Genomic DNA, 27,369 nt, shown 5'->3' with positions numbered 1-27,369 from the left:
GCAAACAGTTTGATTCTGTTTGCACCAGGGCCACACATACTTCAAGCTTGGCAGTAATGGCATTTTCGAGCTTTAATCGCAGGAAATTGGAAATAGTGATGTAGCGTTTAATTCTGCCGGTCATTTGGCTGCTTTTATTTCACGTGCCTCGGGAGACATGCTCACCTGGGACAGTGTGGAACATTTACGTTTGTTTAATAAACCAGGAATTAAATGACATCGATGCGTTCTGCCTCGCGCCATCTCAACGCTACCACAACGGCTTCTGCAAGAAGGCAGCAAAGGCTCAATATCAAAAAATTTTATTGAATTTCTTTGCCATATTTTGGCTGTTTTGTTAGGGTTTTAATAATTCTGCCTTTTATACAGTATTGAAAAAACAAAACAAAAACAACAAAAACATGTGCTGTGCATTCACATTTTCCCAAGGGATTCTTTTCATTTTGATCTCTACGTGGGTCAAACGGTGAAGTGACTGAAGCTGGATCCATTCATAGCTGAGATTCTCATAAGAGTGGGAGTGACCTAATTAAAAATTATCTACAACACAATTATGGATTTCTGATTATATTCCAGATTGTATGGTTTGTGATTACTCGGTTTGCTTTAGTCCGTTACCCAGAGCTCATCTCATTTAAAAGGAACTTTCCAATCCATGCGAAAAGCAGTTCAGAATAATTTTATTTTTCCTGTCTTTGTGTCGCTCGTTCATCTCCTTGCGTGGTCTTGTAATCCACTACGCGACATACGTGTAGACTTTACGATCCTCCGGCGTCCGGGCCAAATATTCTCTTTCTATAAGTCCTTCTATGCGCTTTTTAATGACCACGGGGCTCGGCAGGAACCGTGCCCTCAGCTGCTGGGTCACCTGATGGGACACAAGCAAACGAAGATTAGAAATCTACAGATACAAATTTTGAAACTAATAAACATCATGCAAAGAACACACGCTCACCTCTGCTACCAGTACGTTGTGCTGCATCTTCTTCCTGGACTTCATGATCCGTACAATGGCTGCCTCGATTTCATGTTTCCTGTCATCGTCTACTTTCTGCCGTGTCTCCTTGCGCTCCGGGTCTGACTCGCCTTGCTTAGCAGCAACTGCAGGAGACGGATTCAAAGAGTTTGTAAAAATTTCTACAAAAAAATTTCTACCAAAGATTTCTACATTTGAAGCTAATTTAAAATAATAATAATAGTAAATGCTATATGTGACCCTGGAGCACAAAATCAGTCATAAGTCACACATATATTTGTAGCAATAGCCAACAAGACATTGTATCAGTCCAAATGATTGATTTTTTCTTTTATGCATCATTAGGATATTAAGCAAATATCACGTTCCATGAAAGTATTTTGTAAATTTCCTACCGTTAATACATCAAAACTTGATTTTTAATTATTAGTAAGCATTGCAAATGACTTCATTTGGACAACTTTAAAGGTGTTTTTCTCATTTTTTTTTTTTTTTTTTTTGCAAATCAGATTCCAGATTTTGAAAAAGTTGTATCTCCGCCAAATATTGTCCCAACCTAACAAAGCTTATTTAGCATTCAAATGATGTATAAATTTCACTGGTATAAATCAGATGGATTTTGTGTTTTAGGATCAAATATTATTTGCTACTTGCTATTGTAAAAAGGAAAGGGTGAGATTATATTAAAAGGGAACAACATTCTCATTCTAGAGAGTATTTAATCAGATAAATACCTGAGATGAGTTATTTATGTATTTAAACTATTTTATATTATATTATATTATATTATATTTCATGCATGCATGGGTTAAAATGATCCATTATGTCACTGCCTTTTGGAGTAAACTACCATATAGTTATCCTTAAAGCAAAAAAAAAAAAACCCTCATATTTCTTTCAGACGTCCACTTTATTTCGTCCCTTAATTCTGAATCAATAGCGCCCTCTTGTGGCAGTACAATACCTGTTTGTATTTTGACTCTGTGCAGTTTGGAGGTAAACTGGTCATTGACTGTAAACGAATGGCCGCTCTCGATCTCTTTACTCTTGGGCTCTTTTGTGAGAACTCTCTGGGTGGGCTTCCCGCAGGCTAGAGACTGCAGGGCCCGGACCAGCTCGCGCTCAGGGATGTCTGTCTCCTGCTGGATCTCCTAAAGGGTTAAAGAAGGGTGGACATAGGTGAAGGAGAAACCGATTGGGTAAGCAGGGCATTTAGATCAGGAACAGGTGCACATGAGGCTTACCTCAAAGGTAAACTTATCTCTGTTGTTGAAGAGCATGAGGATGGTCATCTGGAAGGTGGACACCTGCAGAATGTGCTTCCGTGTGTTTGAGCCGGTTAGCAAAGCCCCACCGACACCAACATCAGAGCCATCCTCCTAAAGAGACAATTAACCATTTATTTAATAAATAAATGTAACCATTTATTACAAACAACCAACCTGTGAGAAATAGACTTAATTGTTTATTCCTGAGGAGGATTTAGACCAATGCTATTCCACTGTGGGTGGAGCTACTCAGCTCAGCATATGTTGATTATTGCATCCTGCGGTTTAATTTATTAATTATATATCTTAAATATTTAAATACATGAAATATGTTTTAAAAGTATATATATATATGTGTGTGTGTGTGTGTAAAACTGGCATGAAATGCAATTGCAAAAATACTACGGTAATTTCAACAGTATTTTAAATGTCTATAAATGTTTACATTTAAAATAAAGTTTACAATTTAATCATTATCTCTACAATTTCTATCTATATTAATTATGGCGTTATTTCGCTGTCAAATGTCGAGAGCGCATAATTGTAGCGCGAAAGTACATTAATATAATGCGCGAGCGGGAATCTCTCTTATATATGTATATATATACATATATATATACATGTATATATAAACACATATACACATATATATATACATATATACACACATATACATATACATTTATACACATATACATATATATATATATATATTAGTGCTGTCAACGTTAACACGTTAACGCATGCGATTAATTTTTGTCTGGTTTAACGTGTCAAAATATTTAACACAATTAACGCAGCATCCGTATTTTCTGCCATCCGTTGGCTAGCTTTACATTATATGATCACGCTCTTATTCATTGAAATGCTTTTAAACATTTCAAGCACGGCAAGACAAAAGAGAATGCGCTGTCTGTGAATGCCCTTATGTGACACATACACACGTAGGCTACACACACACACACACAGTGCAAAGACAGGGCGCCAGAATCCAGTTCTCTTAAGCGCTTGAACTAACAATAAACATCCCAAAGTGCCAGTTTTGTCAATTATCCTCATAAGAGCAATCTTAAATGATTTATATTAAGTCTAAAATGAACAAAAAGAGTTGTGAGAGAATGAGGCGAGATCCATAGACAGTATATAAACGGTGAGATCCGCGTGTCTGTCTGCTCTTAAAGGGACAGCAGCCAATAAAGCTTCCTGTCAGTAAAGTTAAAGAACAAAGGGAACAGAGAAAATGACTCGCTGCTCTTGACTAAATAACTTTTGTAGCTTTAATAAGGATTAACTATTTAATTTATAGTTTATGCAGTGCAGACTGCATATAACTTTGATAACTTTATTAAATTTCTGTATATTTCCTAACTGTTAAGACAGGAAGGGCAGGAGTAAACATGACATTTATTATGGGTTTATGTTAGCATTGTTTTAAGTTTACTTAAATTAAAAACTGTTATATTTTTGAAGCCGAATAATAAATGTAAAAAAAAAAAAAAAAAAATCAGTAGCTGTATTAATATCAGTAATACTGGCCTTCATTCATAAAAAGATGCCATTTAAACAAGCATTTAAAATATACTGTCTTTATGTTGTTTCTACATTAATTTGATTAACTGTGAAATTATTACATTAAAAAATATATTAAAAACGTACAAAAACATTTTTTTTATTGCGATTAATTGCGATTAATCACAGAAAAAATGTATACATACATACGCACACAATTGCATAATAAATGAAAAGAAAATAGAATACAAAAATATAAGAAAAGTAGTTAGATTTTTTTTTAAGAATAGAATTAGAATAGTGAGTGTTAGAGGGTGAAATAAAGATAGAACAGATGGGTTTTAAGCCGATTCTTGAAGATGGCTAAGGACTCAGCTGCTGGGATTGAGTTGGGGAGGTCATTCCACCAGGAGGGAACATTTAATTTAAAAGTCCGTAAAAGTGACTGCGCTTCTTTGGGATGGCACAATCAAGCGACGTTCACTTCCAGAACGCAAGCTTCTACAGGGCACATAAGTCTGAAGTAACAAATTTAGGTAAATGGGTGCAGAGCCAGTTGTAGTTTTGTAGGCAAACATCAATGCCTTGAATTTTATGCAAGCAGCTATTGGAAGCCAGTACAAATTGAAAAACAGAGGTGTTACGTGTATTCTTTTTGACTCATTAAAAATTAATCTTGCTGCTGCGTTCTGGATTAATTGTAAAGGTTTTATAGAACTGTTTGGAAGACCTGCCAAGAGGGCATTGCAATAGTCCAGCCTGGACAGAACAAGAGCTTGAACAAGGAGTTGTGCAACATGTTCTGAAAGAAAGGGCTTGATCTTCTTGATGTTGAATAAAGCAAATCTGCAGGATCGGACAGTTTTAGCAATGTGGTCTGAGAAAGTCAGCTGATCATCAATCATAACATGGCATAAATTCACTGACGTTCAATCAAGACGAGCCAAGATGGATCCGCCGAATGTATCGTCGTGATTGAACTTCAGTGAACTTATTCCATGTGTTCCATGTGCGGTTCAATATCAACCAATAAGATTCCATGTACGATGTCGCGTTTTCATTGGTCAGTCGTTGAAGCCTATTTCTGATTGGTTGTTGCCGTTTTGACAGCGTTTATGCCAAGACCAAAGAGAAAGAAATCGCAGAGAAGAGTACTTGGCAATGCGCGAACGCACGGGACGCAGTCTAAGCACTTACACACTTACTTTAAGCGAAGAGGAGAGATTCGCGATTGCACTGAACACGTTTTAAGTGCAGGCATACTCTCTAAGCGAGCCCAGAGAACCATCTTACAAGAGCAACGTGTATCTGAGCAGAGCAGAGAGATTCGCGCTCCGCACATTATATTCCGTGCGCGAGCAGAGAGATTCGCGCTCGCGCACATTATATTCTGCGCGCGAGCAGAGAGATTCACGCTTGCGCATTATATTAATGTACTTTCGCGCTACAATTCGCGCTCTCGACATTTGACAGGGAAATAATGCCATAATTAATCAGTTATAATATTTTGTTATTTGGTATTATATATATATATATATATATATATATATATATAAAGTTAATTTTTTTTATACAGTATAATAAATAAGTAAATTTTATTTATTTTCTGTGCGTATCTGTACCTTCTTGATAGCTCCATAGAAGGTGGCGTTGAGGTCTGCAGAACCCATGTGGTGCTGGAGTGTAAGTTGCCTGCCGCTGTGCTTAGCCAAATAAAACCTGCACAGACAGAGTAAAAAGCTACAAGTGAAGACACATCTGACATACAGACACATTTCATAAGTGATTATAACGTGTCAAGCTGAGAATATCGGCTTCTCCTAAATACTGTTAACTAATTTTCATTGAGTCTTACCTTCTGAAGACCTCAAATGCATGGCGTGGGGAGGGAGGGATGTTGCATTTTGGCGTGGCTGATTGCGTGGGCCAGTAGCCTGTGGTCAGAACTCTCACCATGAGATCAACCCCACAGAGAGACACCTGCAACATCAAGACAAACCACACAGTTTCGCATTTGGTGTGAAGGAACTCAAATGGATGCATCGTTTCAATGTTCTTTTCCTGTAAATGTGGACTTGGTGTACATGAACCCTTACGGGTATAGTAGTTCTAGTTAGCAAATATGTGTGTATGTGTGTGTCTCTGCACCTGTGATGTCTGCAGGTGGTGGCGGAATTCATCCATAGTGGTATTAGAGATGCTCATGTCCCTGAACATGCCCTCCAGTTTAGAGGTGAACTGACAACCGCACTCCGTCTGAGAGAGAGAGAGAGAGAGAGAGAGAGAGCGAGCGAGTATCACATTAGACACACAGAGGAATACAGTGAAGTAGAGTAATGAAGAATATTATGTTCACCTTTAGTTTAGAGATCATATTTTTCTCCGAGTCATCTGAAACGCTCTTATTGGTTAAGAGTCTTCTGGCCAGGTGCTGTTTGTAGTAACGCTCAAACACGTCCTTCTCCTGCATGAACCTGAACAGCACCATGGCCTTATCCAGGATGGACTCCACCTCCTGTTCTGTCAGCTAAATGCAAACACAATTAAGAGATCAGTAATAAATATCTTTGTTTCAGTATTATTTCGAAACTATTATAGCATTTATGGTAACACTTTACAATAAGGTCTCATTAGTTAGCATTAGTTAACACATTAGCTAACAATGATCAACAGTTGTTATAGTATTTATTCATATTTGTTAACATTATTTAAATTGTTTATTGTTAATTCATGTTAGCTCAAGGTCCATTAAGTAAAATTTAAATGACAACCTTTGTTTTTTATTTATTTTTTATTTTTTTAAATAATGCATTAGTAGATATGTAAAAGTATTTTTTTATTCATGTTAACGAACACTATTTTACCGTATAATTTTTCACAGTTATAATTTTCAATTAGCTTTGCATTTCTAATTCTTAGTTTAAATTTTTTTGTCTAAATTCTATGAATTTTGTTGTGCGCTCTTTTCATTTTATAGCAAATATTTCATTTTAGCTTTATTTTTAGTTTCAGCAATTTTAGAACTTCAACATGAACTTACTTTATTTCAGTTAGTTATCAAGGCAACATTTTTCATATTCATTGAAGTTCATTAAGTCTATGTTTTTAATCAAATATTTATATTTTATTTCAATGAATAAAAATGATTTTTAATAGTTTTAGTTGTGTTGTTTGTTCATGTGGGTGTTCATTCATCAATTAATCCATGTCTGAATTATACAAAAAAACTCATATGCATTATCTTTTCGCTTTCGCTGGACAGAAATGTCCATGGAGCACAATAGTGTTTTTTGTGGCAATACTGAAGACAGACCTGACCAAAATTGTAGGCAGAGTTTTCATCTTACAAGCTAAAGATGGCCTAAGACTAATTTCTTACCCCCTTCACTCCTTTCTTGAGTTTGTCATCGATGAAGAGCGAGAGGTACTCGGGTGATCTGGAGTTGAGGTTGAGGAAATACTCAAAGTCTCCAGCGATAGTCTGTTTGAAGAGCCTGTCGTTGTTGAAAGACTCCTGCAGGAAGCGGTCGAAGCGCGATTTCAAGTCCAGCAAACCCTAAATGATTCACAAGAAAAGGAGCATTCTTACAACTTATTACAAAGCTACAGTTTGTTGAGGTTGCTGTACTGACACATTTTTACAAGTCTGAACTCCTTAACCTTAGCAGATTTGTTCCTTTGTCTATTCAGGATCAGACTCAGCCAGTCCTGTTGTTTTGAATTAATTGTCTGTGCTGTTCCTTCGTGTTGGTGAATGTGTACCTGGATGTAGTCGACTGGGTTCTTGCCCTCTCCTTCCTCTGACACCAGCGCTTTACCCTGCTCTCTGAGGTACCAGCTCATACACTCACACATCGTCTTCAGCCCGTTAGGAACCCGACCGAACAACTTATACATGCACGCCAGGTCTGCCACAGAAATGTGAGAAAAGATGAGAGAAATTGAATGAAATACAAAGCAAGAGAGAAAAACAGAAAGCCTAATTCCTGACACTCAGAGCTAGATGACAGATCGAAACACAAACAGCTGCTCACCTTCCGTCTTTCCATTCTTGAGCATGTGGACCAGTCCCGAGTTCTCCATCTCTACGATGGTCTTCATGTGCTTTGAGATGAGCTCTCTCTCCACCACCTTCACAATGGGCTCCTCCGTTGATTTATCCAGGCAGTGCATCACTCGTTCAATCTCCTCGTTTATCCGAGCTTCCACTTTCTTGATGTAGACGCTTGCACTGTTCTCCGCTAGGAACTTCTGACTTTCCATCTGCACAGACACACACACACACACACAAAAATACAAACAAAAAAATGAGACATTACAAATAACACAGTGGTCAACGGAGCCAGTCAAACATATTAATCAAATGCAATTAGTTGAATTGATTAATTTGCATTTGATTTGAGTTTTTTTTTCCTCACAAGTACTGAATTTGTTCTTCTCAGCCTTTTTTCTTTACTGGAAAAAAATCTTGGTAGATATGGAAATCTTCTGTTATATCCAAAATGGTCAGCAGCACTCACCTGGAAGAACTCAGCAGACATGTCTAAAAACGGGATTTCAAAATCCTCCTCGTAGACGGACCGACCTTCTAAGCCCAAAACCATCAGCATCTGACAGGCATTCCTGATGGCTCCTCTGCCATAAAACATGTCAGCACAAACGAGATAAAAATCCATTCCTCTACAACCGTGTATGCATCAGTACACTTCCAACTACAAGCTTTCATTCTTTAACTAAAACACTTTGATGAGAGATGGAATGACAGAACACACACACACACACACACACATACCTGTCGACCACCTCTCCTCTGCGCTCTCGAGCGATCATGTCCAGTAGAGTTTGTCTGAGATGATCTCTGATGCAGCCATATCGCACAACCTGATCTCTGAAGATGATCAAGCCGAGATTGTAGACGTTCTCCACGTTATTCTGTTGAACATACACACGGTCCTAGATAGACAAAAAAAAAAAAAATGTTCATGCAGATTCAAATCCAGACTTTGTTGTGTCCAAATTTCTTTCTCAAGTCTCATTTCCAAATTAGTTTTCATAATATGACACTTTTTTTGCAGGCAAAAAAAAAAAAAAAAACAGAAACAAGGTTCTATCATAATTAGATTTTCAAAATGATTTATTTTTTTGAATAAATGCCTGAAATAAGGTCATGTTGGTATATTTTCTCATTTTATTCTATGACATAAATACATCAGTAAAATCCCTTGTGATATTTTTAGTGATGGTTCCATTGAAATCATGTGACTGTGGTGTACTTTATAGCCTATTCTAAATGCCAAAAGAAAAATCCTAATGGTTTTTGTCAAGGTAACGAGTGACACTATCTTCTGATAGCATTCTATAGTCAGGTCAGTAAATGTTAAGGATCATTAACACTTTTTGGTTGGTTGCCTTATCCATGAGTTCCTCCCTGAACCCTCTAAAAACCAAAGAAAACATGTGTAAAGTTACATCCCACCAAAGAATGTCTAAACAACTTACCATGTACATCAAAATGTCTCTAATCATGACCATGGCAGTCTGATGATCATTCCACGCTTGGTTTAGCGTCTGCAGGAAATTGTTATTTAACGAGTGAAGCACGTCTTCTCGTACCTGAAGCCAAGGAGGAAAAAAATGAAAGCTGTTATGAGAGCAGCTCAAGCACATGGGTTTCATCCACCTGAGTGACATCCAATGACATCACCACTGGGACAGGCAGGTTTCCGCCATCTGCTTCATCTCCAGAACTGACATCATTAACAGCCAGCACCAGAGATAAAACCCCAGGGTCTTCATTAAGCTATATATAAATATATACGTAGTTAAGCTGGAAGACGGTGTCCTTCAGATCTTCTCAAATCAATCTGTTCAATTTCAATTCACATCACACTCCGTCAAATTCATTAAGCAGGTATTTTAAGCAGTAAGCCGAGGTAAAAACACACAGTCTCTTGTGGCTCACAGCTTATTAGACAACATTTAACTCCCTTCTAAAGTCTGTGACACACTTTAACACTCAAAAGTTGAATGCAGATTTCATATGTTTTCTCTAAAGCCATACAGGAAAGATCTTACAGGAAAGAGTGAGACAGGAGCTCATACTTTGTTGATGAGGTGTTCGGTGACCACCTCTCTGAGGCCCGTGTAGAGCTTCTCCCCATGTTTGTGCAGCACCATGGTGTAGGCGTTCCTGTAGAGCTCCTCGAAGCTCAGCCCACTGTTGTTCTTCCGCTGGATCTCCTGGATGGCGTTCTTCAGAAGATCCCAGATGTTATTCACATACTTCTCGTCCATGGTCATCTACAAAAACAAACAAAACATAGATACGCTTATGAAGATTAGATACCAAATGTTTTAGTAGAGATGCGCCATATCAGCATTGACCAACATTGGTTGTTTTTTTAATTTTTTTATTAGCAGTGTTTCTAATTGGACTAAGATTTAATTTAAACAACTTATGTTTTCAATTAAAGCTGCATACATACTCTTTCTGATTGGAAGGTTGCAAAATGTGTAGCCAAAACAAAGCATAGATTTATAAAGTTAATGAAACACTGATATGACACTGCCGTAACATTTATCAACTACATGTAATGGCCAAAACTTTTATAGTATTGGCAAGTACGTTTTAGTCAAATAATATACATTGTAGGGATGGGACGGTATGAAAATTTAATATCACGATTATAGTGACTAAAATTATCACGATTATCAATATTATCACGGTTTTGTTGAAACGAGATGAAAGTGTTCAAAAATAGTTGATGCTCACACTGAAAACATTTCAGCAAGTTTTATATTTAATAATCAACAAACAACTAATAAAACAAGCAACTCTATGCACTTAATTTAAAGAAAGATTAAATTCTGTGGCATTTCCTTCATTACAATGAAAAGTGTAGAAGCATAGAAAAGCATAGAAAAGTCACTGACTTTCGCCATTCCTTCTCGAAAAAAAAACAAAAAAAACATTGTGCGCTGCGCTTGCGTCAGACTGTTGCTGGCTGGACATGATTTAATAGTGAGTTATTAAAACCGCGAAAATCAAACACGGTTTTAATGATAATTCATTTTTAAACGATATTACTAACCTTCAGCACATTTTATCACGGTTATCAATAAAACCGGTTATCGTCCCATCCCTAATACATTGTGAACTATCATTCAAAAGTTAAATGTTTCTGATTACACTCAGTCTACATTTCAACATTACATTGCAAAATATTATTATAACAAAAAATGTGAATCTATTTTCAAATGTAAATGTTATTTCTGCAATGGATGAATTTTCAGAATCATTGCTCCAGTATTCAGTGTCACATCATCCTTCATATTGCTTTACTGTCAATTTTGGTCAATTTAATGCATATCTACTGAATAAAGTCTAACTGACCTCAACCTTTTGAACTGCATTGTATATCACCTCAACCCTGAGATTCACTTTGCTCTCTCTGCACACATCACAACCTTACAAAAGAGAAGACCTTATTCAGCACAGGAAACTGGGCTGGGTTCCGGGCTCGTTAAAAGTAAAACAACTCACTTACAACACTCTAAAGTGCATTTAATGTGCAGGTCACTCGCTCATATGCTCAACCCTTGGCAGGTACTGGGCTAGCAAAATCAATTTTCCGTTACGACCAAACCTTCGGCCCAACTCCAGAGCTCTTGATAAGCTTCAAGTGACTCAGCAGAGCTAATCTCACAAAGAACAGGTCTGATGGCTAATCAATCATATGTGTGAATTTCATTTGTAATTATTCATGTCAAAACACAACACTTCAACACATTCAGCTCTTGTTAATTATAATGCTTGTCACGGTGTTAGTAACAGCTCCTGTGATCAAAGTAACACGCACTGTAGACTCAGACACAGAGAAGGCCTCGCTCACACCTGTCTGTCTCTCTCTGCTAAGCCTTAAAACAGACAGGTCTTGAGACCTGATACCGGTGCAGTCTAGTCTGTGGATTAAAGCCATTTTGATGGGTAAAATCAGTATGGGTGTGAGTGTGACCGTCCACTTTTTCCAACATTATGCTTTAAGGCTACCTGAAGACAGTGGAGTTGCACTTTCGAAAAGGTTAAGTTAACACAAAGAGGAACCAGTTTTTCCATATACAATAATCCTTGAAGCAAAACGTGTGCATATGTGTCAAGCAAGTAAGTAGGTTTCCAAACTGGGTTTCTGTAGGCTCAGGTCATGTCCATGCAAAGACACTGATGAAGAAAGTCCACACTGAAAAAATGGCAATGGGCAGATTGTTGAATTTGCACAAATGCATTTCGTATTTACTACATGATTATTTTATGTTTCTCATCTAAACATATTTTAGTCTTGTGCCATTCATTTAATGCTGAAGGATGTTCAACCTTTTAGAAATAATCATGTTTAAATGAAAGAAATTAGTTATGTTTTCTCTGGAAACTCCGCCCCCTGCGAACACGTCACGCAAAGGTAACTGCTCTTCTGCTTGCCAGTCCACCATTTTCTCTCTCGCTTTGGAAGGTGGAATCTGCAAGTTATCGTGGTGGAACGTTAAACCCTGAAGGTAATTAATATTTTGAACTGAAATGTCATTTTAGAAACAGTTAGTAGTCCGTTTGAACGTATTTTCACTTGGGTAAACGTTTTTATGTAGTTACCTTACTGATTTTATGGAAAGGCAAAAGTGCGAATGTTAAACGCTGGTTCGCGTTAACGGTAACAGCAACCCCTGTTTTACATCATGACTTGTATGAACGTTTTTCAAATTGTGCAAGTTACAGTCCTTAAGGCATATGTTTTCGTTTTTTATTCTGTGTATGACAACTAATTCGCGTCAGGGAGGGATGGCGCCAAATACTTTTGGGTGGGGGAGGGAGGGGATACTTACAGAACGTTAAAAGGCCGTTTGGCTGAACTGTATAATATTTTAAACTTGATCAAAAAAGAAAATAATTGTTATTCTCCGTTTATTGCGAATTCTCCTTCAAAGAAAGTAATTTCACTTGACGCCTTAATTGCAACGAATGGAAAAATCCTGTCAGGGAGTGAGTTGAGCCAAAGGGGTGGGGGAGGGGATGTTACAGAACGTAATCGACTTAAATTGGGAAATACTGAAATCTCATAAAATGCTTTCCACACTCAAATTTATTGTCATATTTCAAATCCTCACAAAAAATCTTACATGGTCTTAAAATTGTGTTTTATGCTGGGAAAAAAGTAAAATGTAAAAAAAAAAATGCTTCAGGTTGGCCCAACCAATACCCATGCGTGACTCAGGACACTGTTTCTATGGCAAATGAAGCCTCTAGCTCCAGTTGCAGTGACATGCTTGGCTCTCTAATGCTGCCTTCACGTGCTATCGAAATTGAAATAAATAATAATAATCATAATTTTGTGTGTCACATCTATGTGTGTGCGCCTCTGCGGCTGTGCGCGCGAGTATTAGGAGGCGAATTCTCTTTTGCCTCTTCCAGCCCAGGAAGGGTTTAAAATCTATTGAATGTGTAATCTATCAAAACAAAACTGGCGGTTAAAATTGCAATTAATCCGCAAATCACATGCGTGCTGAAAGCCTAGTCAGTACGAATCACGGATAGACTACGATCTGTTAAAAACTAATGAAAGCTCATTTTAAGACTTATTGTCAACACTGTTACAATAAGAATTTATCAGTTTTTTTTTTAAGTTAAGAAGGAAATTGCTCAATTCTCTAAAATCCTTAACTAGCCTACCTCTGGGGAGATGTTATTGCTTTAAAACTAATGCATTATTTTTTATATTTTACAGAGATCAGATTCATCTAGTCAAGTGCAATTTGACTGGCAAATGCTCTATAGAAGTGGTGAGTATTTTTGTAAATCTACTGCAAGTATATTTGATTGCTTTTTTCTATTTTCAGTATTTCTCTCTATTAGGGCTGGGTAAAAAATATCGATTTCTTGATTTTAATTGATTCTAATTTTTACGAACCGATATCGATTCCTAAATACCAGGATTCCTGTTTTCAGTTGACGAATGAATGGAACATTGTAGCGCACATCCCATCCAATAACTCACAATAATCTTTGTGCTTTGTTATTATTGATATAAAAAAAAAGTCTCAGATTTCAAATACGTCCGTCTTCTTACGAAACCGCACCCCGAGCCTCCGCTGACTGCGCGTGCATTTCCCCAAACGGACAAGGCATTGACACGCTCGCCATTGTACTATTCTTTGAAACGACAGGGGGCAACTCAAGTAATTGTCCTCTAAACCACCAGGAATCAGCGGTGCGGTGAGAAGTAAGAACACGCGTGACAATGTTTATTTTAGTACATCCACAAATATCACACTAGAAAAGAATCGTGCAAAAGTAAAACCCAGTAAACCTTGAGATTATTAGTAGAACAAAATATATGGATATGAGAACATGTACAGCTAATAACAATCTGTTAAATGTTTTCTTATTTCACTAAACATTTCGTTAAGTTTCGTGAACGTTTTTATTAATATGTTAATTAAAAAGACTTATAATGCTATTGTAGGCACATTTTGTAAATATAAGCAACTGATTTAGATGTGCGAACTGGGTGCCGGTGTGATGTAAATATATGCACCATATTAAATATTCATTATAATTATTTATGTTCTTCAATATTTAATGCATGTTTGAATAAATCTGGCAAGTTTTTATGACCGCCACCAATGCAGAAAAGTTGCCATGTATTGTACCTGATGTCCAAAATAATCGATATTGAATCGAATCGAATTGAAAGCTTGTGAATCGAATTTTGAAATTTGTGTCAATACCCAGCCCTACTCTCTATGCAAATGTTAAAATTGATTATTATTATTTTTTTGTCTCTCTCTCTCTCTCCAGTGAATGTGGCAGTGTAAAAGGTGCTCAGTAGCAGTTCCAAGTAGATTGGCATTACTAAACCATTATAAACTCAAACATCCACACTTTGGACGTACAAGCCATTATCCATGTACGTATTCAGAATGCCCATGCACATTTAAGACATGGAATGCTTTAATTGTACATCAAAGTAGAGTGCATTCTACACAAGAAAGTCAGACACTAAAAGATTTGTCTATATTCAGCTGCCACTTATGTTCATGCAATAACCTAGCAAATGAAAGGGAGTACTTTGTCCATATCAACTCGCATCTGAAGAAAAATGTAAATGTTAGTTGTATGTTTTCTGGTTGTAGTTTTCAGACCTGTATTTATGGAACTTTTAAAGCTCACAAGAGTCGCAGACATACACCTCACACCCTAGCTGATTTTAAACCAGGTATAGTGAAAACAACTACAGTAGCATCTCTGTCAGTAGATCATTCCCTTCCTGATGGTCTAGATGAGGACTGTATTGAGGAGGACTCATCTGGTACATCCGTTAACTGGAATGAGGACAAGGCATTCTCAGGTGCAATTGAGCAGCAGTTTGCAGCAGCCTTACTGAAGTTGGAATATTTGGTTCATGTGCCAGGCACAGCTATTGATGAATTCTTACAGGAAGTTTACCACTTAATAAGCTCTGCATCAGTCCCAGTATCTAGAAGTTTTGTAACTGATATCTTAAAGCGCAACAACATCCAAGTTGCAGATTCTGTAGTTGAAGAAATTACTACTGCAATTTGTGCATCTAACCCTGTTCCAAAAGCAATTGAAAAAGGAGGCCCTCTTGCTACTTCATATCAACGCAAACAATATTACAAAGAAAAATTTAGTGTTGTGGAACCAATTACCTACATACTTGATCATAAAAAGAAACGATCCTTTCAGTATGTCCCAGTGTTAAAATCATTACAGCAAATTTTAAATAGAAAAATCATTCTTGACAAGGTAATTGAAAATCATAGAGGGAAGGAAGACATTAATTTTGATCCATCTTTTGAATACACGTCCCCTAAAGATGGTTGGCATTTTAAAAATAACTGCTTCTTGAATGCTGATGAGTTACGAATATCACTTTGTCTGTATGTGGATGATTTCGAGACTTGCAATCCGCTAGGCACCTCTAGGAAAAAACACAAACTTTGTGGTGTATATTGGATATTAGCAAACCTTCCACCAGGATCTCACTCATCTTTATCATCTATTTATCTAGCTGTGCTTTGCAAAAGTGATGATGTAAAAACATTTGGTTATGACAAAGTTTTCGAACCTCTTCTGAAAGATCTTAAAACTCTGGAGGATCACGGTGTGTATGTCCCTTTATTAGGTGCATCTCTTAAAGGTACAGTGCATAGTGTTGTGGCTGATAACTTAGGAGCGCACAGTATTGCTGGCTTTACTGAGAGTTTTTCTGGTGATTACGTATGTCGGTTTTGCACAGCAAAAAGTTGTGATATTAGGTTTCACTGTGTTGCATCTGGGTTTTTTAGCCCGAGAACTCAAGAGGTCCACTCAGACCATGTTAAAATAGCTTATGAGAACAGCAAACAGTGTTTTGGAGTTAAACGAGAGTGTGTTTTTACCAAAAATCTGACTCATTTTCATGTTGTCTCTGGTTTTCCCCCTGACATTGCTCACGACATATTTGAGGGTGTTGTGCCGGTTGAACTTGCTTACTGCTTGGCGTTACTGATATCAAATAATTTTTTTACACTTGATGACCTAAATAAAGCTATATTGTCATTCCCCTATAAATGGTCAGACAAAACAAATAAGCCACATGTTGTACCAAAGAGTTTCTCAGGTCGGAAGACTATTGGAGGCAATGCCCATGAAAATTGGAGCTTGCTGAGGTTGCTCCCATTTCTGATTGGACATTGTGTGCCAGAAAATGAACCAGCATGGCTTGTATTGATGGATTTAAAAGATATTGTTGAGCTAGTAGTTGCTCCTGTGCATAATGATGAATCCATCTCATACCTTGAAAGTAAAATAGTGGAACACCGACAGAGGTACTTAGAGCTGTTCCCTGATGTGAGACTTCTACCAAAACACCACTATCTTGAACACTACCCTCAGATGTTAAGGTATTTTGGCCCTCTAACGGCTGTCTGGACAATGCGATTCGAAGCCAAGCATGGTTTCTTTAAGAAGATTGTGAAACACACCAGTTGCTTCAAGAATATACCTTTGACTTTGGCTTCAAAACATCAGCTGATGATCGCTTTCCACATCAACTCACCATCCTATGGTAAATCTAGCCTAGATGTACCTAATGTGTCCACAGTCCCAGTTGATGTGCTGAAAGATGAAGTGGCTTTGGCTATTAAGTCTAAATGCCCTAATACATGTGAAGTGCATCTTGCAAAGAATGCAAAAATTTGTGGCATAACCTACAGCAAAGGTATGATAGTTGCTCATGGATCAGCAAGTGGCTTAGCGGAATTTGCTGAAATTATTCAGATGTGTATCATCAATGAGAACTTGTTCTTCATCGTGAAAGTGCTGTTGGGGTGGTACAATGAACACTATAGAGCCTTTGAACTGAACCTGTCGCCTTCAAGAGAAGTCAAGCTTTTGGCACTCAGTGAACTCACTGACACCTATCCTTTGGCCGATTACATGGTGGGATCAGACCGTATGGTGACCTTGAAAAGGCATATCCTCTTAAAAGGTTGGTTAATTAACCTAGTGGCAATTAATTTGTTTTCATGTATTTTTGGTATATGCATGCAATATGTTGGTTAAGTTTGGCCTTGAAGAGATACAAAGTCATAGTGTGCATGCTGACAACTAATTTCAAGGGCTCTGTCTTAGTCTGTCATTGACTTGCTAGACTTGTATGAGCATGCCACTTTATATTCTCAGTATATTTGTTGTTGCATATTGAATTTAGGAGTTATTGTGTAACAAATCAATTTAACTTTAATTTACTAACTTCCATGTGGGCCATGTTTTTTTGTCTTTTTCAGGCACCAATGTAAATTTTCAGGTTGAATTTGAAATGATGTAGAGCTACAACTAGTCATCTGTTTGGATGTAAATGGTATTGTTTTAATGGTTTTAAGAAAGAAAAAAAAAGATATAGGGGTTTTCCCCCACAATATTTGACCTCTTTGGTAGTAAACAACAAATTGGTAAAATAATAATCAGTTTAATGAAAATAATCATTAGTTGCAGTCCTAAAATTATTACTGTTTGATTTCCCGTTCTATATAGCTTAGTTATTTGAATTGACAAACCTGCTATCTCTACATACATGTTAACATTAGAAGAAAAAATGAAGATCAACAAATTAATAGGCCTTTATCACAGTGTGCGTCGTCACTTCCAACGGCGAATAGTAGCATAAACCGACTCACGGTCTAGTCGCAATGTAGCAATGGCAGCGAGTACAGTGAGGAATTGTTGTTGCATTCCTAAATGTTGTAATAGTTTGTTTTCGGTTGCGGGCAACACTTCACAGAATCCGACTTACGATTGGCTGTTGACGAGTAGTCAGATTTTGTGAAGTGTTGCCCGCATACGTACTCCCTTTTAAAACTGCAAAACGTTTGCCTTCATCCCGCCGAATAGCATGAATCCACATTTTCTTCGCTTTTTCATCAGTCGGAAAAGAATGCAAACTGAGATATGACTGTTTTGTAGAACTATTACAACATTTAGGAACAAAACAATTCCTCGCTGTGCTCGCCACCATTGCTACAGACTAGACCAGAAGTCCGTTTACCCTACTATTCGCCATTGGAAGTGACGACACATGCACTGTGATAAATATATATATATATATATATATATGCAAAAAAAATTTAAAACCTAAATCTTTTTTTCATCTTCACAGATTGAGACAGACAATGACGGCCCCAGCCATTCTTAAAGTGATCCTTGGAGACAACAGCAGTCAAAGAATGAACTTTCAAAATGGACTTCCAGGTTCTCTCAGTGAACTTGTTACCGAGGTACAAAGACAATGTGGCGTTAAAACTAACTTTAGGCTTCAGTTTATGGATGCACTATTTGGAAACGAGTTCATGAACCTCATTTCAATTGATGAAGTTCAGGACAGAGGAACAATCAGAATTATTCCCATGACAGAGGCCTCAGCTCCACAGTGTGCTGATATCCCTTCAACTTCAGAGACTGCTTTCTGCCATCCCTCTTTGGATGAATCCTTATCCATGTCTAGTATGTGCCTTGAAACTGACACACTCTCCACAACAGAGTTAGAGACATCCAGTTCTAGACAATTTTGGCCCACTGTCTTCCGTGTCCCTCAGTTGTCCTTTGATGCAGAGCTGAAACTTGAGCGAGGCAATGCAGCATACAAAGAGAAGGGTACATTTCTTATTCCCGATCCTAAACTGAAGTCGAACATTCTTGAAGGCCTGGTTCAAGAAATTGTGAAATATAAAGTTTATGTCACTGATAAAGAGTTTAACGCCGTTGGGGAGGCCCTCACCTCGAAACATCCTTGTTTAACCGAAAAAGGCTCCCTGACAGGATATGCTGGTTGGAAAGCTAGCTTAAAGAATAAACTTGCAATTTACCGCACTCACTTGAGGAAACTGGGATGCCCTGAGGTAGTTGTAAACTCTGTTAAGCATAAGCCAGAGGGCAAAACAAGTGCTGCTTCTGCCATCAAAAGACCACGGCGATCGGAAGTTAACTACTGCCCCCCTCATCCCACCGGAGAATCTGATGAGAGCCTTGAGAATCTGAGAGTGGCGCTTCTTTCAGATGTGAAGAAAACCAACAACAGGAAGGTGATTGGGATAAAAATGGACAAGACATTTTCATGTAGAAGATTTGAGGTGGTTCGTGACACACCCATGATCCAAGACTTCAGGGCAAGATGGCCAGCTCTTTTTGATGTAAGCGAGGTATGTCTTTAATGAAAACTGTTAATGCTAATAGTTTTTAACCCTTTTTCAGTGTATAGCTTTACAAATTGCGTTTCAACTGTATTTTGAAATGCATTTATTTATTTATTCTCTTTTCAGATAAATGCTGAATTTAAGCGTATTACCACCATATCCCTACAGTCCAGATTTTTGTCACAAATTGATTTGCTGTCTGACAAACTTCTAAAAGTCTTTCAAAAGCGAGGAGGGCAGATGGGAAGAAGACTGCAGACCATCATGGAACCCATGGCTCAAGTATGTCAGGATTTGCTTTGTGTATACACATTTTATTGGGGAAAACACTGATATATAATGGAGAACTGGGGCTGGTTGCACCATCTGGATGCACACCCAGTTGTAAGACTAGGTTGTACGTAAAAGCATATTAAGTCAGTTGGGAATAGCAATAAGGCCACTCGAACACTTCGGGTGGCTTAACATCGTGCTTTTTTTGAGTTTAGGATTCCATGAGCAATCCAGTCATTTGTATAGATCAGTGGGGGTAAAAATGTATTAAAAAAAACCTCTGCTCTGCTTGTCACCCATGGCCAGGATGATGATGTCGATATAGGCCGAGAGTGTATTATCAAGGGGCTCTGCGTATACCTCAACGAGGACCCAGACAATTTAGTGAAAGAGTATGTGGTAAGTTCAATTTATCTTAAAAAAAAAAAAAAGCTCATTAATCAACCTGCTAGTTAGATAATTGATCAGTCCCTTTCACAGGATTTTTTTTTCACGGTTTAAAATGACTGAATTTGCTATGAAAATATACCACAGATAACACGTTATTACTTTTATTAACCATTGCAAGTAGGGATGTTCCGATCAGGATTAATAAGTAATACTTAAGTGCTCTGTTGAATGTCAATGCTCTGTTTTTTTTTTTTCCTCAAACAAGTAATACTACATTTTATTTACAGTAATGCTATAGATTGTGGTTTTAATTGAGAATCAAATAAAAAAGCACTACAAATATTTTTACAATTTAATAGGCCTTTAAAAACAGGCCTTATGGAGAACACTATCCATATTATGATTAGGGCTTTGACTTTTGCCCAAAAATCATATTCGAAGTTCGTTTGTATATTAAAACGAATATCCGAATATATTCGAATATTTATTAATAATATTTTGACCATTAAAATGCCTTCTAACACAGTCACGACTTTTTTTTTTATTTATTTTGATAAAAAATCAGACCCTGGATTAAACACAAACAGTATGCTTTCGACAGGTTTTATCCACTATTCTTATCAAAAATAAATAAAATAAGCCAGTCAGGCTAAGTAGGCTACTGAAAAGACAAAATAAATAAAGTTATGTCCTATTCGGTAGACCTCAAAACAAGCACATCCCACCAGCCATTATGGCCCATTAACAGATTGTTTCCCTCACATATTCTACCAGCCAGCCATTACCATAGAGGCCATTACTGACACATTGTTCAGCGATCTGCCAGCAATTACCAAGAGTAGATTTCGAACTCCTCGTCAGACGCGATTGTCGTAGGCGCTGGTGCGCGACCATTGTTTTTTTGTTTTGTTTTTTATATATATATATATACAAAATAGGCGCTAATGTCTGTTTGTGGAGGTGCGCGCCATAGACGGTGCGTGCCGCAGTCTGCAGATCTAGGCGAAAGTATAAACAAGGCTTCACGTCACCTACTGGAGCCCAGATGGCCAATAATAGCCTTGCTAATGAGCTCGCGATTCACAACTTCACCATGCGTGAAAAAGCCTCGCAATCTGAATCGAAAACAACGTTTACAAGCAAACACATTTACATAAAATAATGCCCATAAAAGGATTGAATATTAAAGGCTGCCTAATATTCGTTCAAATATCATAATTTTTTTAAATATTCGAATTATATTCGAATAACGAAGTTCGAAGTCTAAGCCCTAATTAGGATACTCTGGCTTATTAAAGAGCCTACAAGATTTAATGTCAAGCTGAACTAGGGGTGTGCAATATGACAATTTTTGATCGTGGATGATTAAAATGTCTCCACAATCTGCTTCTGAAGAAATATCGTAGTGTCGTGCATGCTGCTGGCGCCTCTGTCCCAACATACTGAACAACACAACGTATATTCACATTAAATGTTAACGCAGAGGAACGGAACACTGCAGTTCACAAAAGTTCATAATTTGCATGTGCTTTAATGCCTTGTCGGTTAAACATTTAATTTGCGCACTGATGCACTGTTCTAACGTGTGAAGCTCACGCACTAACAGCCTGTCTAATAGCGCCTGGATACTTGACTAAGTTATCTTTCGAGTCTTTATTGTGCTAATACGGTCAAATACACACAAGGTTAGTTCAATTGCATCCTCAATTTTCAATTTTACTTCACAAAGTGATTTGTGTGTGCTTGTGTTCACCTGTTCAGGAAGTCGCAGTGACATAGACAGTTACATTGCAGTTTAAGTTTCAAGGGTGTAAAGCCTGTTTATGCCATTAGGAAATTAAATTTGGTCAAATAAATGTTGTTTTAAAATAAATTTTCGTTTAAAAACAGTGCTCATTCATCAGTGTATTACGTTACCATTAGAGATGCACACAAAGGTTGAATTTCCAGGTATGTCCCTCTTTGGCCATTCGAACGATTCACTCGTATGTATTTTAAATGGCAACTTATACACTTACGAGAATACTTAATTAGTTGTTTGAAGTGATAACACATTAATGAGAACATAATTTTGGAAGAACAAAGTTTTTTTGGCAAAAAAAAATCAACTTAAACTATTACACATTGTTGCTTTAATTACTCGCGTCTCAACTCCCTCTGCTATTGTATGCTACCGCGACAAAGCACGTCGGTACATTATTATTGGTTATGGTCTGTTACTGAACTGATACCAAATCGTCCTTGTCTGCATCGCGATGCATCGTAGAAACAATTAATTTCGACACCCCTATTGCATATGGACGTATATTTTGAGAATTATTCCACATCGTCAAATAGCATGTTTTATTAAGTTAGGTGCAAAAGATACTAATAAAGTTTCAGAAAGGACAGATCCAACAAACCATTCTGTGATTATCCATCTGCCTGCGGTAAGGTTGCTGACCACTGCACAATTGGATATCTTGGATCTAAACTTGTAGGACTACCATCCACAATCCTAGAACTGAGGTCTATCAGTAATCTGTAATCAGTCATCTGTCTTTCTTGGTCTTGTATGGTTATGTACAAGTTCAAATTTTTCATGATATCTACATTATTAAATTATTGAAATTGCATTTGTTTGAATGTTACTAGAGCAGTGCCCGGTGTTCTGTCGAATCTTATTTTGTCTGTGCATTCTGCAGGATGGTGACGAAGACTTCCAAAAATCAACAGAGGAGACCACAGTGGGAATATACATTCTCAAATTGCGTGACAGATCAGACGACATCGGGATTGTCCTGGAAGGCCAGAACATCTTACAAGGCTTAGACAACTTTGCATTAGCTACAGCAATGCTTTTTGGCCTTATGTATGCCTTGAATCTGAACTACCCACCAGAAATGAAAAGTACATTTGAGGTACTGCAGAAGATAGTCATGGAGCTGGATGGCTCCACTCTATCTAAGAAAGCACAAGTTCTCAGAAACAGACTCTATGAGTGAGCTGTTTCCATGGTCTATTGGTTAAAAGGACACTCTGATAGGAGTCAAGGTATGCTTTTGACTACTTGATACTGTTCACTTCTGTAGGACATACATAAAAATGAGTTGTACTGTTCAAAGAAATGCATCAATTTGACATCTCATATGATTTTAAAATTGAAAACAAAAATGTTATGTTTTTGACTACTTGATACTGTTCACTTCTGTAGGACATACATAAAAATGAATTGTACTGTTCAAAGAAATGCATCAATTTGACTTATGATTTTAAAATTGAAAACAAAAATGTCAAGGTATGTTTTTGACTACTTGATACTGATACTTTTACTCTACTCCTGTTTGACGGTGTATTTGTCTTTATGTTTGTTTTGTTGCAGTTTACTGTAGGAATGGTCATTACTGTTAAACTTTTACACAACGTGTTTGACAGTGCCTTGTCTTTGACTTAAAGTTATGAGTAAATTAAATGAGTACTGATGTGCTGTCATTGTTCATTGACATTTGTTCATGGAATCTAAGCTATTTTTAACTTCAAAAATGTTCTAATAGCACTTAGTGTAAAAAAATGTAACTTTAAAAAAAGAATACAGCGATTTGATTTAAGAAACGTGTTTGCTTGTCTTACTGCTTTTAAGCTGTACAGTAATGTTGTTAATGTACTTAAAACTAGTGGATGTAAAAAATACATTTATAGATTAAAGTCAGTTTATAGTATTCTAAAACCTAATCAGGTTAGTTTTATTTATATATGAATGGAAAAATATGAAAATCATGTTTATTTAACATGCCCAAATTATGTATCTTGAACATATATAAATCATGTTTATTTAACAAGCCCAAATTATGTATCTTGAACATATATAAATCATGTTTATTTAACAAGCACAAATTATGTATCTTGAACATATATAAATCATGTTTATTTAACAAGCACAAATTATGTATCTTGAACATATATAAATCATGTTTATTTAACAAGCACAAATTATGTATCTTGAACATATAAAAATCATGTTCGTTTAACAAGCACAAATTATATAGCTTTAACATGTATAAATCATAAACCTAACTTTATTATGTGCAACCGATGTACATATTTTTTTTATGTTAATCCAACAGGTTTTTTTTTTCAGTGCAGACAGAATGTCTTTGAACAGTAAGCCATACCTTTATTTACCCTTAACCGCTAACCCTGATATTTGCACATTTAACATTTATGTTTGCCAGACACATTTACACAGTGTTCATTTTATCAGCTCATGCATTCACTGTGTCATGCTCTACTGTTTAATCTACAGGAACACTATAACCACTTCTAGTCTTTCACTTCTAGTCTGAAACTTCAGTTAAAAAATTAGTTAAAAGACTTACATTAATACTCAAAACTTCAAGGTTGTGAAGATTTTTCAATGTTTTTAAAAGAAGTCTCTTATGATCACCAAGGCTGGATTTTGTGAGCAAAAATACACTAAAAACGGTCATATTTGTGAAATATTATTACCATTTTAACTAATAGGCCTAATATTTGTTTTTATTCCCGATCTGGCAAAGCTGAATTATCAGCCATTACTCCAGTCTTCAGTGTCACAAATCATGCTAATAAAAATAAATAAATAAAACAAATAATGAATTCACAAAATATTTCTTATTATTATTATCAATGTGGAAAACAGTTGTGCTTCCTAATATTTTTATGTAAAACATGATACACCTTTTTTCAAGATAAAAAAACATCGTAAAAAAACAACAACAAAAACAACAACATTTATTTGAAATAGAAATCTTTCGTAACATTATAAATGTCACAATCAATTTACTGCATCCTTGCTTAATAAAAGTAATTTTTTAAATATATTTTTTATTGGTTAAAAATATTTATTGATAATATTGCATTTTGAGCACAGTTGTGCTATATGTTGGCGCAGTAACCACTTGCCCATCAGCGCTGATAATAATTTATTTGAAAGAAACTGCAGAATAGCAGTGTATATAATAATTATAAAACAATTATGCACAATTCTATAAAATGGTGAATCCTGGAACAGTGAACAAATGTGACTGAAGGGCAGGCCGCAGGACAACAAGTGAAAAAAAAACTAAAAGTCAGATGGACAATTTGCACTTAAAAGGACTGCTGAGTTTTGGAGGATAAAGCAAGAACAATCAGAAGAATCATAAGTAGTTAGCTTGTGCACTAACAGGCTTTGAATTTGACAATTCTAATTCTGACAAAAATGTGTCTATGATGGTCTGATCTTTAACAATGAACTGCATGTTCATGTTTGAATGCAGATGAGAGCTGAGAGCATGTGGGGTGTATCAGATGAGAACACAGGTCACTTATTGAGAGGGTAATGCTATGACCAAGAAGTTAAGGCAGCTTTGAGATTTCTAATGAATTCCTCTAACAGGGCGAGACATCTACAATCCAAGGTAAATGCGGTTTCTGAACGAGATTGATATCTTATTACCACTTATCTTAACCAAAATGTTTTTCCTGAGTTCTGTGTACATGCTGACAGGTGTCAGGGGGGTTCCAAATCTAAAGAGAAGAATATTTCTATTGCAGAAAATAACTGCATGGAAACATTTTCACTTCTCTGCATATTATCAAGTTATTCTGACCTAGTTCATTCCATCAGAGCATCACCACCACACCGACTGTCCTGCAATGTACATAATTTGTTCTGAGTGGAGCTAATAAAAGAACAGAAAATTGCAGAATGTTGCAGAGAGCTGTACATCATACTGATGCAAAGTGTGTTGCAGTGACAGTTTAAGACAAAAACACAGCTGCTGAGGACATCAGTCATCAGTGTGATAATCTACAAAACACTAACCAACACCCATGACACCCGACTATACCAGAAGTTTTTGAAATGAATAACAGGGGGCTTAAAAGAGAGTGCTGGGGGTTCGTAAAAAGCGTTAGAAAATAAAATGTAAAAAATAAATCAATAAAATGGCTAAAATAAATCAATAAAATGGCTAAAATAAGTAATAAAAATATATATTACAAATAAATAAAAAATCTATTTACATTAATCACAAAAAAATACATTTACATAAATACAGGTTTAGAGATTTTTTTAAATAGATTTTAAAATAAATAATAAAAACGATAAAAATAAATAAACAACAAATTAGAAAATTACATTCACATAAATAAATCATAGAAAATGGTAAATAAATAACACATCTATCTGTAAATACTAAGAAAAACACCATGTGATAGAAACTTTCATTTTACAAACAATATGCATTTTTCACAACATAAATTGTGTCTTTATTCATAAAAATATATAGCTGCCTTTAAAGTTTTAGAAAGGGGTCCTACACACAAGGATGATCATATTTGGAGGTCCTGGCATCTAAAAGACTAAAAAAACCATACACCATAACAAAATACACCAAACACCAACCAATGACAAGAAACTAAATTAAACCAGACAACACAACCAGTGTAATCAGTTTGGCAATATACACAACACCAAAGGCAATAACAAAATTAACCATCAACACCACACATAGACAACAATCAGTTAGAACCAAAACACACAACATCAACATGAGAGGCATCAAATCATCAACAGGCCAGTCTGACAACACAAGACCCAAAATCAGACCAAAACACTGAAAGAAAACAAGCAGATCTAAAGGAAAGACTCCGCGGTCCCTGTAGGATCTACAACGCTGTACATATGTACAGCTTTATGGTCAAAACATAAAGACTCTGAATCATTGAGTTTTGAACACTTTCTACACTGGCTGTTTCAATACTTCAAATCCCTCATCTTTCTAATAACTTAGACATATTAACATCTTTAAAACCCTGACGCTAATATTATCAAGATTACACGCATTATCTAGTCCGTAGTCTCAGCAAAGCTTTCAAACTCAGCCTCAAAACACTTAAACCCCCTGTGGCCTGTTGCTCTGCCCGATCCCCGGCTCTTGAGTTCTAGCCTCTACCGCCTGATGCGCGCTCATCTCGGCTTATACTCACTGGAAAGGCGCGGATCCGCATCTTGGTGTCCTTCTTGGTGCCGGGTTTGAGGTTGGACATGTTTGGGTTAGGGAGTGATGCCATCAACAGATGTTAGGGTGGGTGTGTTGAGGGGAAACACGGACAAATATCGCCCTCTTTCCCCCCCAGGTTTGAGTCCCTGAAGCTTTCTCTCTCCCTCTGTCTCTACAGCGATGGCGGACGACTGGATGACATCTCGCG

The 27,369-nt window shown here is 36.8% G+C and overlaps 1 protein-coding gene across 1 annotated transcript; it reads right to left on the bottom strand.

Annotated features, from left to right (window-relative positions):
* Window positions 1–286: 286 nt before the first annotated feature.
* On the bottom strand, window positions 287–27,369 carry LOC132096106 (cullin-3-B-like). Its single transcript, XM_059501269.1, has 16 exons — window positions 27,148–27,369; window positions 9,856–10,053; window positions 9,253–9,366; window positions 8,546–8,706; window positions 8,274–8,388; window positions 7,788–8,016; window positions 7,516–7,661; window positions 7,133–7,309; window positions 6,110–6,280; window positions 5,902–6,009; window positions 5,609–5,733; window positions 5,376–5,472; window positions 2,221–2,355; window positions 1,941–2,127; window positions 956–1,101; window positions 287–868 (listed from the first exon to the last, which is right to left on the bottom strand). Exons 1-16 carry the CDS (start codon window positions 27,229–27,231, stop codon window positions 737–739), a joined length of 2,325 nt encoding a protein of 774 aa, XP_059357252.1. The 5' UTR covers window positions 27,232–27,369; the 3' UTR covers window positions 287–736.

Source organism: Carassius carassius, chromosome 20, assembly GCF_963082965.1.
Source record: "Carassius carassius chromosome 20, fCarCar2.1, whole genome shotgun sequence".
Classification (NCBI taxonomy): Eukaryota; Metazoa; Chordata; class Actinopteri; order Cypriniformes; family Cyprinidae; genus Carassius; species Carassius carassius.
Note: the sequence above shows the minus strand (reverse complement) of the source record. Positions and strands in the feature narration are given on the sequence as shown.